General features: G+C 45.7%; 1 protein-coding gene across 4 annotated transcripts in view; it reads left to right on the top strand.

Moving 5' to 3' along the window:
- LOC123353618 (cyclic AMP-dependent transcription factor ATF-7) overlaps nt 1-15,562 on the top strand; it is a 115,430-nt gene extending 99,868 nt beyond the window's left edge. For 3 of the 4 annotated variants that reach the window (XM_044994870.1, XM_044994869.1, XM_044994871.1), the window contains one exon: nt 2,028-15,562. In XM_044994870.1, coding sequence (XP_044850805.1) covers nt 2,028-2,245 — 218 coding nt within the window. In that variant the 3' untranslated portion in view covers nt 2,246-15,562. Of the gene's footprint in view, nt 1-1,382; nt 1,465-2,027 lie in introns of all 4 variants that reach the window. The other variant, XM_044994872.1, reaches the window with a different exon arrangement.
- The last annotated feature ends 622 nt before the right edge of the window (nt 15,563-16,184 follow it).

Raw genomic sequence — 16,184 nt, 5'->3', positions numbered from 1 at the left:
CCAAAGCATTCCTCTCTGACGAAATGGAACACGCATATCTCCCTTGCAGGTCCCTGGCATAGCCAGTTTATTTTCAGTCATTACAGTGACTCACAGCTTGAGTAATGTGGTCATGAAATTCATCCCTATCCCCCAGCCTTTGCAGACAGGTGTTCTTTGTGTATAATGCAACGTGATTTTTCCTGTTAACTTCCAGAGTTTACAGTTCCTATTTTTATTCCTCAGTCTGTCTACTCCAGTAATAGGAATTCATCACACATCTGAATAATAAAAATGAAATTCACATCTCCCTACCCTATCGCCCTCCTCCCTGGCTGCCTCTTTTATTATAAAGATTTATGACTAAGCATGTCCTTAAACAAAAATGCCAGATTCCCTTGATGGAATTACAGCTGCGTTATGTACAGTTGGGTTGTTTTATTTGTAATACCTTGTAAATCTCCTTTTTGGGATGCCAAACTCTTCTGTTGCTCTGCTTGACCCTCCCTCCTCACCCCCAAATCACTTTTGAAATCTGCGGTGCTAGCTGTATCTTTTGATATGGTAGCTGTGTCCTAGCCAGCACCTCACTTATGAGGGTGAGATGAAATGAGTTTGGGGAAGGGATACAGAGCAACGTGAAAGGACCTAGTGGCAATCTGGATCTTAAAACACTCCCAGCTGTGCACAATGAGGCTGTAATTTCTTCTCTGGTTTCTGGTGACATGGGCTTTACGCGCTTGGTGTGTTACAGGAATCCCGTGTATCCAGCCATAGGTCAATACTTGCTGCTTCAGAGGATGAGAACCACATCCTCTCCATAATTCATCTAACCAGCTGTGCAGGCGGGAATTTCCTCTGGACTTAGGCAGATAATGAATGAGCTTATACCCTCTCAAAGCATGAAGTTTGATCACCCTTACTGTAGCATGAAAGCAGTCACAAATCATCCTTTTTGTCTAGCACCCCTGCCCAGGTTTTTAAGGTCAGGCTTGACAAAGCCCTGGCTGGGATGATTTAGTTGGGTTTGGTCCTGCTTTGAGCAGGGGGTTGGACTAGATACCTCCTGAGGTCCCTTCCAGCCCTGAGATTCTATGATTCTATGACACAGTGGGAGAGAATACAACGTTTGGACAAACTAATCTCTGTTGACCATTATACGACTGCAGAAGAAGCTTGCTGGCTTTGTCTTGTCCTCGCTTCATTGTTCACAGCTTCAAGTTACAGAAAAGTTTAGTGAGCAAGTGGCTTGCAATGAGGACTAACTGATTTTAATGTTCTAGAGATCCATAAAGAGTAAACCAGAGAATTTATATAAAATTCCGAAAAACTGCTGTAATGGGTATGCTGTCAGCTTGTGGAAGGGTTTCTGTTACATACCTCTCTGTGTGTTCACCCAACAGATGGTAAGGACTCCGAAGGAACTGTTCAGTCTCTGGGCTAAATGGCCTCGAACCAAGTCCTATACCAGGAAACAACATGTAGGAAAGTACATTTATTATAATGAGGACATAGCTGTATTATAGGAAAGTTAAGCTAGATCTATTGTCTGTGCTTTGATCTTAGCACCTTTTTGCTAAAGTTCTCTTTCTGACTCGAGGTTCTTTAAAATTCCCCCTACTGCTTTTTGTATTTAAATGGGGTGGCCTAGCCAGATCCTAGTTTCGATCATTGTTTTCTGAAGCCTTAGATTGTCCCTGCTTTTTTCAAGCGGCTTTTATTCTTTTTTACGTCCTGTCCTAGGTAGTTGTGTTAGAATTGGTGCATGCTGTTAACAGCTGCTGCACCCCTTCTTAGAGGTGGATGCATATCAATGCTGGGTTAAATGGTTCCTGCGTATGGATCGGAGTATCCATTCCCAAAGTGCTTTGGGATCAGGCCGGTTGAAAGGCCTCCATGTAAAAGTAAAGCATAGTGTCTGATTAACTCTCTCATCATCCAGGGATGCTTGGTAGAGTTGGTCTCACTTTCCACAGCCCAGTCTTGATGTCAGTCGCATCATGATGGGTTCCATTTCAATTACTATTTCTTTTTCTTTTTGAAAACAGAAAGCCCAAAGGAGAGCTCTGAGCCTACCGGTTCCCCTGCTCCTGTCATCCAGCACAGCTCCGTGACAGCATCCCCCAACGAGCTCAACGTCCGCTCTGCAGCTGAAGCTGTTGCCACTTCGGTCCTCACTCAGATGGCAAGCCAAAGGACAGAACTGAGCATGCCCGTACAGTGGCACGTCATTATGGCTCCACAGTCTCAGTCTGCTGGCAGATGATGTCACAAACCACGTGACAAAGAACTAACCCATAAGAACTTGCAGACCGAGAGACTGATCATAGCTAAGTCCCTGCTTAATGGGGGCAGATATGGATTTTTTTTTTTTAAGTGAGTTAAGGGCAGCTATGGAAGCTTCTTTATACTGCATATCTTATACAGATCCTGGCCCAAAACCATTGTCATGTGATCACCTGTCCGTACAGGATGGCTTCAGATTGAGGGATTTCTTGATCCCTTAGTGATGATCAATCAACTTGCAAAATCATCAGAACACAAAGAGCCTCATTTGAATGCATCTTGAAAGGTTCATTTTCAGGTATCAGTTACATTAACACTAAAGCTCCCCTGGCTTGTGATTTCTCTTGGCATTATTGCTATTTTAAGTTTCACCTGTTAGCAGAGGAAAGTAGCTGTTGGGAGGCTGTGACATTTACTGGTGCTGTCACTTTATTTTTAACAGCTTGCTGCTTCCAATCATCTGTTTCCCCATCACTGCTCTAGCTGACCTGAAATGTTGCACCTTGGCACAAGAATACTGGCCGAGTTTTCCACTCGGGCTAGTGAGATTCAAAAGGCTGAGGATAATGGGCTTCCTAATCCATGGGTTTAACTTCCCTGACACCAAAGCTTTCTGGTTCTGAAGCAAGCCTGGCACCTCTAATTCACATGCAATTAACCATCATTGACTGCTGTAACTTGTGGGGTTTTTTCAGTATGTGTTCGCAGTCACTGGTGCAGCAGTAGGAACTGTGAACATTTCATGTGCTTCTCTCTTAATTGACACCATAGCTGCTAATGATGCAGGTACCTTCTTCAGAAAAGGGCCTGCTTATAAATCTTCCATACAACAGTAAAGCAGCACCAAGCTGCGGTCTGCCAGGAAAAGCTGCTCTGTGTGATGCATGAAAGGATGAGCTGGGGCAGATGGATATAATGCGAGTCCTGGAATTAACCGGCTACAAAATCCACTACCCATCTCAACAAGTCACGAATTTAACAAACAAACCCCGCACGTGTCAAAGGATTGTCTCCCGTACATTTAACCTGATGACATTATAAAGTGGTGGCCTTAAACGAAGGGAGGTGGACGCATATCCCGCTTGCCCGGCCTTTTACCTCTTTTAATGGTTTTCTTCTGCTCCTGGTAGTGGTATATCTATTGCTTTTCCTCAAGAGCAAATGTAGTACTTTTAGAGCTTCCAGGTTCATGGGGTAGATTTAAAACCAGCCGTGACATTTTAAAGGCACTTGGAATTGTCTGCTCATTGCCAAAGTGTGCATGTGTGTGTGTGTACTTTCTTTAGGTTGTCATTGACCTTTTGCTTGCTGGGTAGTAGTTGTAGATTTGAATTTGTATTTTGGGAGCCAGAAAGGGGTGCTGTGTGAATTTGTGCTACAGCAAACCCATCAGTCGGTGAAACTCTCAGCACTTCATCTTTCTTGCCTTCTTTAAAAACACTTTTCCTTCAGTTGAGCTCTTCGACCTCTTCACCCTGAGCTTCCAGACCACCTCAAATCGCACTTGCCACTTTTGAGCCGAGTTAGTTTGGCTGAGTCAGTAGTTTGGCTTATCTAGACTTGGAATATTTGCCAGGGACAGCAATACCCAAAGCAAAATCTGAGCATGTAGAATTTGACCCACCCACCCCTAGATACAGGGAAATTCCATTTATTTCTTTTTTAATTAGGGGGTCTCGTCTCCTCCTTTTCTCCCTCAGGTTTCTCCAGGCCTCTCTGCCATATTCTCTAATGTATTTCATGGTCCTAGTTGTCTCTTAATACACTGCCACCATGTGTTTGTCTCACTCTATCACACACAATCATTCCTGAGATTTTGTGTTTCTTTGCCCTCTCAAGACTCTGGAGCTAGCAGCTCTTGCATCTCTGTTTAGAACCTGTGTGTAGTTACTGCAAGAGGCATTCCAGATCAGGCACTTCATTTTTTTCCGTTAAAGTTGTTTATATAGAGAATTTTCGTATAGGAAAGTGCTTTGAGTATAACTGTCCCAACAGGGTGTCTGTTTCCTTGATGACAAAGAGCTATACCATCAGCCGGGTTTTCAGGATCTTGTGAGGATAATGCAACCAAGGAAATGGTTTATAAAGTCGAACGGCCTGATTGGACAAGACACGGGGCCTTTATTTGGCTAAGAATCCAAGACAGAAAGGGCTCATGGCCATGTTGTCAGAGGTCTAATACGACAGCAGGGAATCTGTTTGTCACCATGACTAATTTAGTCTCTTGCAGACACTTCACTGTCTTGTAAGGAATAGGGTGCATAGCTCTGACAGATTCATTAGAATAGCTGGATTCATATGTGTGGTTCAAGAGGCCCAAACAGCATTGACATGATGATTGATCGTACTCCACTTCCAGCCTGCAGGCTAACATTAGTGTCTCAAAGCTAGTGGATGTTTAACAAGAGGTAAGAGAAGCCAATTTTAACACCAGCACCAGTGCATGTTGAGACAGCACCACTGGGTAAATACTGCCTATCGATAGCCTTAACACATGCATAAAGCAGCCTTCAAATACCTTCAGTTGTTAAGAGGCTGGCAGCTCAAGGATACAGCTGCACAATAGACTGTACAAGGGGATGGGGTGGTAAGTACAGCTTGAGTTGGACAAGTGTGAAAGGCTTTAACTGAAAGTGAATTTGCCTTGGTGCTCACAAACCGTATTAATTTCCATGGAGACTTGTACAAGGGACCATTTTTTTGGTCTGTGGAAAGCAACACGCATGTGCACGTATGTGTGTTTTCACAGCTATCTTGGAATCGTTTCTTTCCTTCTTCCTGCTCCTCGAACTTAGTCGGGACTGAAACAATACCATGTGACTTAGGTGACCAGTCACGTTTCAAACAGGGGGTAATCAAAGGCATAGTAGAATGGAATAGCTTCCCAGCACTGCATAAGCTGGAGTGGATTTGTGTAACGAGTTTGAAAGCTTCAGATTGCAAACAGACTTGTAAAAATCAGTCCATTGAGCAAAAACGGACAATGTTTTTTTGTTTTTTTTTTAACGGATTCTGTTCTAAATAGATCACTCTGCTACAGTCACGACTAAGGGTCTGTCTGCCCAGTAGAAACTGCACATGGGCTAGCTGAATCCAGCTACTCAAGACAGCAAGCCGATTATGTACCCGGGGTCCATGCTGGGCTTGTGCTCCCCTGAGCTGCAGCTCGTACCATGTTGTGTTCATTGCTACTGTTACTCATGCGAGCTGGATTAAAGCTAGCTCAGGTAGACTAGCCCATGCACGGCTTTTGCTGTGTAGACAGACCCTAAATTGCTGATTCTTTTCTTCCCAGCACCCGTCTTTATAATGGGAGGGGCTTAAGAGGTTCAGAAAACAGGGAGATGCTTGAAGTGGAAAAACGCAAGTGTCAGTGTAATGGACTCTGGTCCCTGCTCGCTACTGGCCCCTTGTGGTCAGTTGTGGTGGTGTCAGATCCTCCATCTTAATTCGTCCTTCCTAGGACTTCTTCCCGTAAGTTCAAAACAGCCCTTTTTTCAACAGAAAATCCCCCAAATAAGGGAAAAACCTCAGGCCTCTGGTCCCATTCTTGTTCCTTCTTAAAAGGACCAGTCATCCAGACACACAGCAACCCAGTCAAGGGTATTTCCCACATGCCTCGGTTTCTGACAGTCTGAACTGTGGGGTTGCTTCTCCCTGGGGTCTGGAGGCAGACTAAGGGATTTGGCCGCATTCAGGTAGCTATGGGTAATGGGTGATTTTGCTGTAGATTCTGACTCGGGTTTGAGTGAGCAGGAAAAAGCAGAAGAATTATAGGTACTATAGTCTTTAGTCACTACAGCTGTAAGTACAGCAACCATCGTATTCGTTACCAAAATGGTGTTTAACTGATTGAGAGGTGTGTGAACTTGCTCCCTGGGACAGTACAGCATTAGTGTAAAATCTGGCTGCTTTTTGCTCTCCTTACTTAACCACTGGGGATCAAAAATTACACAAGTCTGCGATCTGTTTGTTGCTACCAGGTCCTGCCAGAAAACTACAGCTGGCCAGACAGAGCAGTGACTATCAGGGGGTGAGACTTCATGCCCTACTGGGTGCTAGAAACATACAGTGTACCCAGGGAATATTTCCTGCCCTGACAAATCACCAGATACCAGACCTTAAAATCTTGTCCTTCGGATTACCATCTTGTGCCCCACCCGCTTCAGTTCTGACATGGTTTGTGTGTATGCTCTGCTGAACGTACAGAGCTATAAACTAATGCTTTCTACCATCTGGAAGCAGCCGGGAATTCCATCTTTCAGATAGTGTGTAAAGCATTAATCTTTATGAGGGTTCATGGGCAGCTACTAAACATCCAGCCAGAACTGGAAGTTTAGAGGCGAGGAAAGCAAGATGATGATTTGTGTGACATGATTTTAAATGTACACTGTCAAGTTAAATCACATTTCAGTCTGACAATTTTTACCTCCTCTTTATAGGCGTTGCCTAAGATTGCTAGCAGTTGGAGATAAAAAATAATAATTTGTAAATTTCCCCCCCTTGTTTATTTACTCTGCATATTTAGCAATATCTTAGTCGGGTTTCAGTATTTCTCCTCTGTCACTTAGTCAGTTCCCCTGTATGTTTGAGTCATTAGTGTGTTAAAGGGAGAAACATCTTGGAAAAATAGGAAAATGTGCCTGTAAAACTGCAAAAGTTGGCAGGAGTGCTCAGGAGACATGTAGACCAGAAACTGCTTTTAATGGTAATTGACTGGATTTCAAGCTGACTGTTTCCCCTTGAAGTGTATTTCACTGAACGTGCAAAAACAATGTTCAGTGTTTAAAATACCTGAATGTATTTAAATAGAAAACTCAGTAGTTTCACAGAAGAGGTGGAAGTGAGTTTAATCTCCGGCTGTTTTTCTGTCTCCCAGCAGAGTCTGAGCGTGTCTGAGTCCCAGGTTGCTGAAGACAAACAGTTTATCTTTCTGTGTTCAAAATAGGCACATGGGCATGAAACGTTCTCCAACTTCCTTCATGGGGCCTAGGGAGCTCCTTGGTAATGACCTTAGCACTCAGATGTCCTCTCTGACCTCCCTGGACGAAGGAAATACAGCGAGGAGACAAAGTTCTAATTTTGACACCTTTGAGATGTTCTGTAGAACAAACTCAAGATAGCAAACGTATTGAAAATAACTTCAGTACTTTAGGTAACACCTGTATTTCTAGGTCCAATATCTTAGAACTTGCTACTTCTGGAAATACTGGCAGGAGCAGTACAAATGCTGTCAGGACCAGTAACTCCATCCTCCATCTCCCTCAGCACGGTTCCTGGATCAGTGATCAGAATAAAACATATTCTGTTCCTACTCAGTGTCCATTTCAACTAAGGCTTGCCACTGAATGAATGTGTTGCTAGAGCAGCTCCAGATTTGGTGGTTCCCCACAACTACGTAGCTAGCTTAATAGTATACAAGATAGCTTAGCTTTCACTGACAAGCTGATCTTTGCCTGGCCTTATTAAAAGGGACAGATTTAGAAGAAGTAAACAGGAGTTTCAGATGTGTAAATGTCGGAGATCCCCTTCATTATCGGGCACACACCTGCCTGGTATTACCTTGTGAAAAGCAATCATGGCTGTGCAAAATGTTTAAAATAGGTTAAAGGTTTTTCTGAAAGTATTTCATTTTAATCTCCCCAATCCTGATTTTAATATCAGCCCTTCCCTTCCCTCCCAAGTCCCTTGCTGTGAGCTAGCCTGAAATGTAAATAGGCTGGGAGCTGCTTCTCATTTTGAAGCAGACACATCTATGTAGAATGTTCTCATCTCTCCCACTTCACGTAGAGGGCCTGATCCTCGGAGATGCCAAGAGCACTCCTCTCCCATTGAAACCAGGAAGAGCTATGGCTGCTAAATATCTTGCAGGAAGCATCACTGGATTGAGGCCCATAAGGGAGAGATGCTACCAAAGAGCCCTACTAGCTCCAGTAACTTGTGGCAAAATCCTTTGCTGTTTTCTTACCAAAATGAAGCGGTGCAGTGCATTGCATGCAGACAGCACTTCCTGAGCGGCTCAGGATGTCCATCTGCGAGTCGTCTGTCAAGCAAACGAGTAATTGTGCTTTTAACTAGATTAGTCACCTGTATGGGAGTTATCAGGGCGGTAACCTAGGGAGAGGATGGGCTCTGGAGCATTGCAACAGATGCAAAAAAAACCAGAAGATAACGTTATCGGATTTCAGATTTGTTGGTTTCAATGGACAACCACTTCGGTGCTAAGTTTTGAATTTTAGGGGCCCTGTTTTTCCACTGGGGCCTCATTTAATCGCCACTGCATGGGTTTGCTCGTGCAAATAGACTGGCCGTGCTCGAGTAAATAAATACTGCAGACCTAGAGGAGGCCTGCTGAAAAGATGAGGCCCGTGTGAAGTTCTGTCCTGTAGCCAAGCAGCGATTCCAGCCCCTGAGGAGCATTTATATCATGAGGAATATAATTCACTGACTGAGTGTGTGTTTAGAACAATTATGAAACCAGTTGCTAGGTTGTTCCTTTAAATCACCAGCTTTTCCGTAATTGCAGCTTTTCCTAGAGATGATTTCCTGTTAATCTGTGTGTAAAATTACTGATCGCTGTCCAGGCAGTCCTGCCTTCTTGGTCATTGGTTGTGGCTTTGTGATCATCCTTGAGGGTTGTACATGTTGGGAATTGCCTTCCAGATCTATACATGGGGGGTGTTCTTTTTTTTTAATCTCATTTTCCTGTGCTGGTGCAGCTACCCACATAAAGGCTGCAAATCCTCATGGACTTGTTCGGTGACAGCTGCTTTTTCAACCTAGAGTGAAGAACTTTTTTTAGAAAGCAAAACCTTAGGTTCCTGAATAGGTGGCAGTACCCACAGATGGCTCGAACTCCACGTAGTCCGCAGACTTGCTGCGCCTAGGAGTCCTTTTTGTCCTCCTAGTCCCTGGGCTTTTCAGGCAGCCTTCCCAATATCATCGTAGGGCTCGGAGTTCGCTAAAGTGAGTTTCCCTGGCCATCCCTGTTGCTTTAGAAGATCTTCAGCGATTAGTTGTCTTAGGCCGAAGGGGGCCGTGACTAATGGCATTTTCAATTAATTGACTGCCCACACCTACTTTTCAAGAAAATGTCTCCTCCTGGGAACAACACAGAATGGGGGGGAGGGTAGCTCAGTGGTTTGAGCATTGGCCTGCTAAACCCAGGGTTGTGAGTTCAATCCTTGAATCCCCACTTAGGGATCTGGGGCAAAAATCAGTACTTGGTCCTGCTAGTGAAGGCAGGGGGCTGGACTCAATGACCTTTCAAGGTCCCTTCCAGTTCTAGGAGATTGGTATATCTCCTATTATTATTATCTTAATGTTTTGTGATGTGTGGCCTACTTCACAGTGGGGAAAATGATCCCCTTCTGGCTTATTTCACGAGGCCAGGAAAAATATTAGTATGTTCAAAAGTACATTTAAGTTCTTACTGAGCAAGGACTAAGCACTAGTGGTAGGATCATACTCATTCAGAGCGGTGTTTTTTAATCAGTTAGTGTTTACCACGGTTATAATAGAAAAAAGTAATTTATTATTTAATTAGAGGCAATTATGATAGACGTGCATTTCTTTCCCTACAACATCAGAATGTCGAACCCCATGACATTCTCAGCAAGAATCTAGCCTGGGCCCTCAGGGGCTCATAGCAGAGAGAAACTAATTTTCTCCTTTTGTTTTCCCATCCAATTAAGACTAAAAATATCGTCTCCCTCTGTATATCTCTTGAATTCCACTGTTGCTTTTTGATAAAATTAGGTGTGGAGGAGGACGTCAACCAAAGCATTAGTGTTGCCTCTTCCTTGTCGCTGTGGCTTGACAACACCCTGATTGGTACAAAATAAAAATTTAAAAAAATCTAAAGTCAACAAAACAAAACGGGGCTCCTGACAGACAGCTCTTGGATGTGAGAGCAGCTGGCACTAATTCCTTCCCTTCATTGTAACTTTTCTCTCACCTTTGTCATGGCCTGCTATATTTTTACAGTACACACACCTGGGGTAGTTAGCGTGACCAGATGCCCTGATTTTATAGGGACAGTCCAGATTTTTGGATCTCTTTCTTATCTAGGCTCCTGTTAACCCCCCACCCCCTGTCCCGATTTTTCACATTTTCTGTCTGGTCACCCAAGGGGTAGTAATCTTGTACTCAAAAGCTCTTGTTACTATTAGGGTTGAGCATTAATGGTCGTGAAACGACTAGTACCTTTAAGAGCTCATCTGACAGAATTGTGGTGCCTTTGCTTTAAGATTTCTTCTGGTTGCCCGCCAAAAGAGATGCGAGTTCGCTGGGAAGAGGGGTGGGTTGGAGGACCAGGCAGGGCTGGGTTATGAAATTTAGTAAGTCCTGTGCTCTGTGGGTCTGCAGCCAAGTACAAAGAAAAATCCCCACTTTTCAGCTCAGCTCAGGTCCTTTGGCTCCTGTATTAGCAAGTTCAGGGCAATAACTGGGAGGTCTTGACTCATCAACACTATGCTGGTGAAGGAGCTAATTTCCTAGTACTTTTGACTTAAATATATCTTCCAGATTGTGCTGCAGTTCCCTGGGAGCAGGAACACTCTGCTGGTCTCATTCCAAGAGGCAATTTAGTGTAGGTTCTCGGTGGACTAGGGAACTGCATGGTGAGAAAGCTGTGGGTTTTGTGGGTTAACCTCTGTGATTGTGGAACTCTGGCCGCGTGGAGTAGCCTATTTTGTAACTGATTTTTTTTTCTCAAAGATCCGCCGTCTCCTGGGGAGAGGAGGGGAGAATGGAGTTCGCTTTTGTGTTATAAAACCAGGGTGGGCCTCTTACCCACTTTTACAGTCGGTGGATAAAGTACACAGGACTCCTGTGACTTGATTAGAGGACACAGTGAGCCCAGGATGCTCCTGAATCCTCTAGTCCCATGCTGTAACCACTAGTCAGTGTGATTTTCCACTTTGCTGGGGGTGCTGTTAACCGCCCCATTAAGCAGGTGCTTGATTCCTGCCCTGAGCTGACTGCTGTCATCCACCTCCAATCCAGAGTTCTTAAATTCCTGCCACCCCCACTCCATGACCTGAACCATGCTTTTCTCCAGCAGGAGATCTAGGATAATGTTTCTGCATTAAACATACATTTTCTATTTACGAGAAGCGGTACCAGGAGAACTCAGGATAGGAGAGTCCTGAGGCAGGATGGGTAATTATGTGAAGGGTTTCCTTTTTCCACCCATAACCCATTGTTTACCCAAATGAGATGTAAGGAACTCTCTAAGCCAACCCACCCGCTCATGTGCGTTTCTTAGGCATTAGACACAAGCCTTAGACTCCTGTTGACAGTCTGGCCTAGCTTCAGACAAGAAACATTTGAAAACATACGTGACCTTAGCGAGGAACTTGAACATCAAACGTTCTGAGCTCTGTTCTGAATCTCGAAGCTGCGGCTTTAGAGCAGGTTTTGCATTTGTCAGAACAAGTTCTCCTTTGCGCCGCTTGAATCCTTGTCCGTTCATACAGCCCGTGTATCCATATCCCCTCAATTCCAGGCATCTGGATGAAAGGATAGCCTGAGAGATGTAGGGTGGGGGTGTTCCTTTTACAGCCCATATTGACAAAGAGGAGTGAGGTCATATTTTTTTATTGGACCAATATCTGTCGGTGAGGAAGACAAGCTTTCAAGCTACACCGAGCTCTTCTTCATGTCTGCGGTATCGCTCACCGACAGAAGTTGGTCCAGTAAAAGATATTCCCTCACCCACCTTACCTCTCATGACCTGGGACCGACCCAGCTACAACGACAAAGGTTCGATTAAGCAGGCCTGGAATTGGACTCACCTGTGAGATTTGCTTATTGGCAGGCTTACAGGCTAGACATCAGTCCCCTCGAAACGTAATCATATAGCGTTACCTAGTGCACCTTGGTTGCAGCCCCAGTTATGCACGACACAAACGAAGGGGTCCTTTATTTTGCATTGTGTCTGATTGGTTAATTTCCAGCCCCGGCAGTAGAGGGATAAGGTGCTTCTGGGTCAGAGACAGACTGAATGTGCAGCGAGGTGTCAGCAGTGTTAGAGGTTTCCTTGAGGTTTGGAGCTCTGGTGGCTCTAAATCCACATTTCCAGTTGGGACCTTGGTGCCTTGGCTGTTTCTGGCTGCTGCTTTGGTGCCCTCTACTGGAATGTGTTGCACTGTACAGGCTGAGGCCTTGGATTGTCAACCCTGCATCGTTTGTTTCTGCGTGTGGAAGGGCTACTTTGTTCAATGTAACAGCTGGCACCGATGCATAGAATTTCACTTTGATTCTAGTCTCTTTAGTCAGGGCTGTGCCCTGGGCACTTCCGGTTTGGCACCTTCGTTCAGGTGTCTTGATTTCCAGTTTTGGTGCTATTTCTGAAACACAGGAGGGCTTCGCCTACCAGAAACCTTGATTTCTCTCCTCCCACCCCCTTGCCTCAAGCACCCAGGTGGGATGTTATAGAGCAACAAGGAGAGAAGGGTTGTTGCCCTTTTTGAACAAAATCCCCTCTTCCTCCTAAAGCCAGTCTCCATCTGGGCATTTTATACCATGCTCCTCACCTGTTTTTCAATCTGATCTTTGAGACACTTCTCTGCTGACTTTAAAGGTGCTAATGACTTGGAAGGGTCTAGAGACGCTGCCGTCTGTACCCTGTGGAATCTAGCACAAACACACCCACGGCGCTGTAACGAGAAGCTGCCTTTGTTCAGCTGGCTTTGTCCCCCGTGAGCCCTTTTCTCCTATTAAGCATTGTGTGCTGTATACTGCAGGACTGAATCATTATCGTTGTGTTAAAAGTCCCGTCCCGGGAGTGCTGTAGAGTTCTGGCTCGCCATACGTTATGCATTTGTTGTGCTGTATTGCTTTTATTTTGGGAGGGGGTGGGGGACACAGGAGAAGGCGCTGCGGATGCTTTTGGGGTGGGGCAGATTCCCAGCGCACCCTGGATCCGTTAGCGGCCGCGGCTGCACAAAGCCAGCACCTTCTGTCTCGAAGGAGACTGTTATAATTGCAGAAAGGAGTTCAAGGAAGGGTATGTTGTAGGTAGCCATAGGTTGCCTTAGCTGTTTTCCACCTAAGGCCCGGGGAGGGGAGGATGGCGTGCTAGAAATGGGAACTTATCTCCCACCCGGCATGGTCTGTTACAGATGGTACCTGACCAAGATAGGGGCTAGATGCTTGTTAGCTTTTTCTCTGGAACTCCAGGCTGATGCCAATAGTGGAGCTGGTTTCCGTGGCTCTGAGGTTTCTTATGCAGTCAGGCAGGGAGCCGCACTCTGACCCCAAACTCGGCCCTGGTCTACGCTACAGACTTGGGTTGACGCAAGGCAGCTTACATTGACCTAACCCTGTAAGCATCTACCCTGAAATGCAGGTCCCGCCGATGTAACTCGCCCACTACGCCGACTTAATATCTCCACTTTCGTGAGTGGCGTAGCACTTAGACCGATGCAGTGTCCATGGAGACATTGTGTTGCTTCCATCGGCGGTTGCCGCCTTGCAGAAACCACCCCACAACGCCCCACGCTGACAGTTAAATCGGTGCGAGCGCTCCTGGTGAGGATGCACACTGCTGACACAAGCAGTGTAGTGTGGATGTGCAAAAGCAGTGTAATTACTGCGGTGGCTGTAAGGCGAAGTACCTTAGGACAACTTAATTTTGTAGTGTAGACTTGCCCTTGGCATCTTTCAATCCTAATGGATTGGGAAAGGAATCACTTAATGAGTAATGGGAAGTAACAGTCCACCTGCCCCTCAGGCTCCAGGACCTGTTAATCACTCCCTTCCTGTGGGCCGTTAGGAGACCACCACTTGCTGCTTTTGCCATTTGCCACACAGTACTGAGCTGCCGAAGCAACTCCATGATACTTGACAGTCACAAGAAGCCTTCGTTGTTTGTTTGATTGTTTTTTAAAGGGCTGAGCCAGTTGACAGAGGTTGGCTGCAGTGGGGAAAATCCACTTGTGGGTTAAAATGGGGATGTTAATTTTTAACTTGTTGAGAGATGGAGGCCGCAAGTTTTTATGGATCTGGAAACCTGGGGGATATGGATTTGGCCCACTGGAGATCAGGGTAACCCAGATCCCTCCAAGTTCTACACTGCCCAGAGCCAGAATTTTCATTTGAGCCCAACTCACTGAGGGACCTTCAGCCTCTGAAATAACATGGTAGCGATTTCACCTTTAAATCTGCTCCACTAGCTCTGCTCTATAATTCAGTCAATCTTAAAACGTTTCACATAAATGAGGCAGGCCCCACCCTGGCCTCTGCTCCCCTCTCTCTTCTGCTGCAGATGGAAGGAGTGTTTTTAGCCCAGGCCAAAGCTGCTCCGTTGCCTTGGAAGAGAGAGCAGGTTATTTCTGATTCCTCCAGAAGCCTTGATTCTCATTAGCAACCCCCCGGGCCTTCAAGAGGACGGGTGTCGTGTGCAAGGCCTGCAAGAGAGGTGACCTCTCCCTTCCGTCTCTGGGTAGAGGCATCACGAAAGGAACAACCTTTGTCCACGGGCTCCTGCCAGTTGTCCTGGGTGCTCTGTGGGAGCAGGACGGCAGCTCTTTGACACATGGCCTTCCAGGTCGAACAAAGTCTTGCTCTCTTCCCCCACACCTCACAGCAGCCGCCCAAGGAACCAGGTCCTGGGATTTGCCTTCCCCCAGCACAAAGAACCAGTCTTCATTTGCATGGGACTGCAGTGGTGGAAGAACCCACCTGACACCTGCCCTTCAACCAATAGCTGGCTGTTTTATATGGAGAGCTTTTACGATCAATAATGGAAGAAAATATAAAAAAAAAACCCACAAAAATAAATCCCTGAAAAGCTTAACCACAAGGGTGTAGTATCTCTATAAAAGAAAATACCTATCTATGAATATATATAGAAATATATCGACATATATCAACTTTCCTGAATGGACGCGCAATTCCTTATGCAATGAAATTATTTTTAGATGTATCCAAACCTGGACTCCCCGACCCTCCCTCCCTGCTACAGGTTTGTTGTACAATTCTTGACTTGCTCTGCCTTTCGCAACAAAACTCGCAGAGGTGCAGGCAGGTCGCACTAGCAAATAAAAAAATGTTCTTCACCGAAGTGCTCCTGTGAGCAGGTCCTCACAATTTAGCATTAGCCTGTGCCATGGATTCCCATTGACCTGTGTGTCCGCAGGGGCGGAGGAGAGTCGTGGCACGGCCCTGTGTTGTATTTTGCTGTTTAAAAACAAAATCCTGGCACTTATCAATTTGTTCCTTCAGCCACTGTTCTTACCAAACATATAATGTGCCTTTTATTTATGCTGCAAATATAACATTAAAATATTAACAAGGATAAGCTCTCTGCCGTGTGAGTCCGTTACAAGAAAATCCCAACAGGCATACACGGTGGGGGGATCTTCGCTGTGTAGACATTTCGCTCTCTCTCTCTCCCCTGGTATTCTATCTGTTGCGTTTTTCCCATGTGTTTCATCACAGGCCTGGTGTTTGTGAGCAGGCAGAAGGTTGAGCAGATAACCCCTTTCCACACCAGAGGCAGCTGCTCCCAGAATAGCAGGCCACCTGGAGTAGGGTCACAGCATCTATTCCACCCTGCCTTGTCCAGAAGTGTCTGACCCGGACGGAGAGACCTGTGATCCTTGCACATTCCACTAGCTCAATAGTATCAGCCTGGGACAGTACTCGGATGGGAGGCCGTCTGAAAGCACCCAGGTGCTGTCCAAAATGGTGTTGCTGCCCCTACAAGGGGGCATTCCTTCCTGTGAATTGACACCCAGTACTCTGTGGCATGCTCAGCAGCTGGAAGCGGCTAACGGGGAAGTCAGAGGAACCGGACTGAACTCCGTTTTGGTGCTCCACGGGCTAATGTCCTAAGGGAAGACGCTTGCTTGGTTGATTTTTTGCGGAGAGGTCAGTTTTAGCCCTGACCTCTTAACGGCAGAAGGGCCGGG

Source organism: Mauremys mutica, chromosome 20, assembly GCF_020497125.1.
Source record: "Mauremys mutica isolate MM-2020 ecotype Southern chromosome 20, ASM2049712v1, whole genome shotgun sequence".
In the NCBI taxonomy this organism is placed as follows: domain Eukaryota; kingdom Metazoa; phylum Chordata; order Testudines; family Geoemydidae; genus Mauremys; species Mauremys mutica.
The sequence above is the reverse complement of the archived record's forward strand: the minus strand, read 5'-3'. Positions and strand labels throughout refer to the sequence as shown.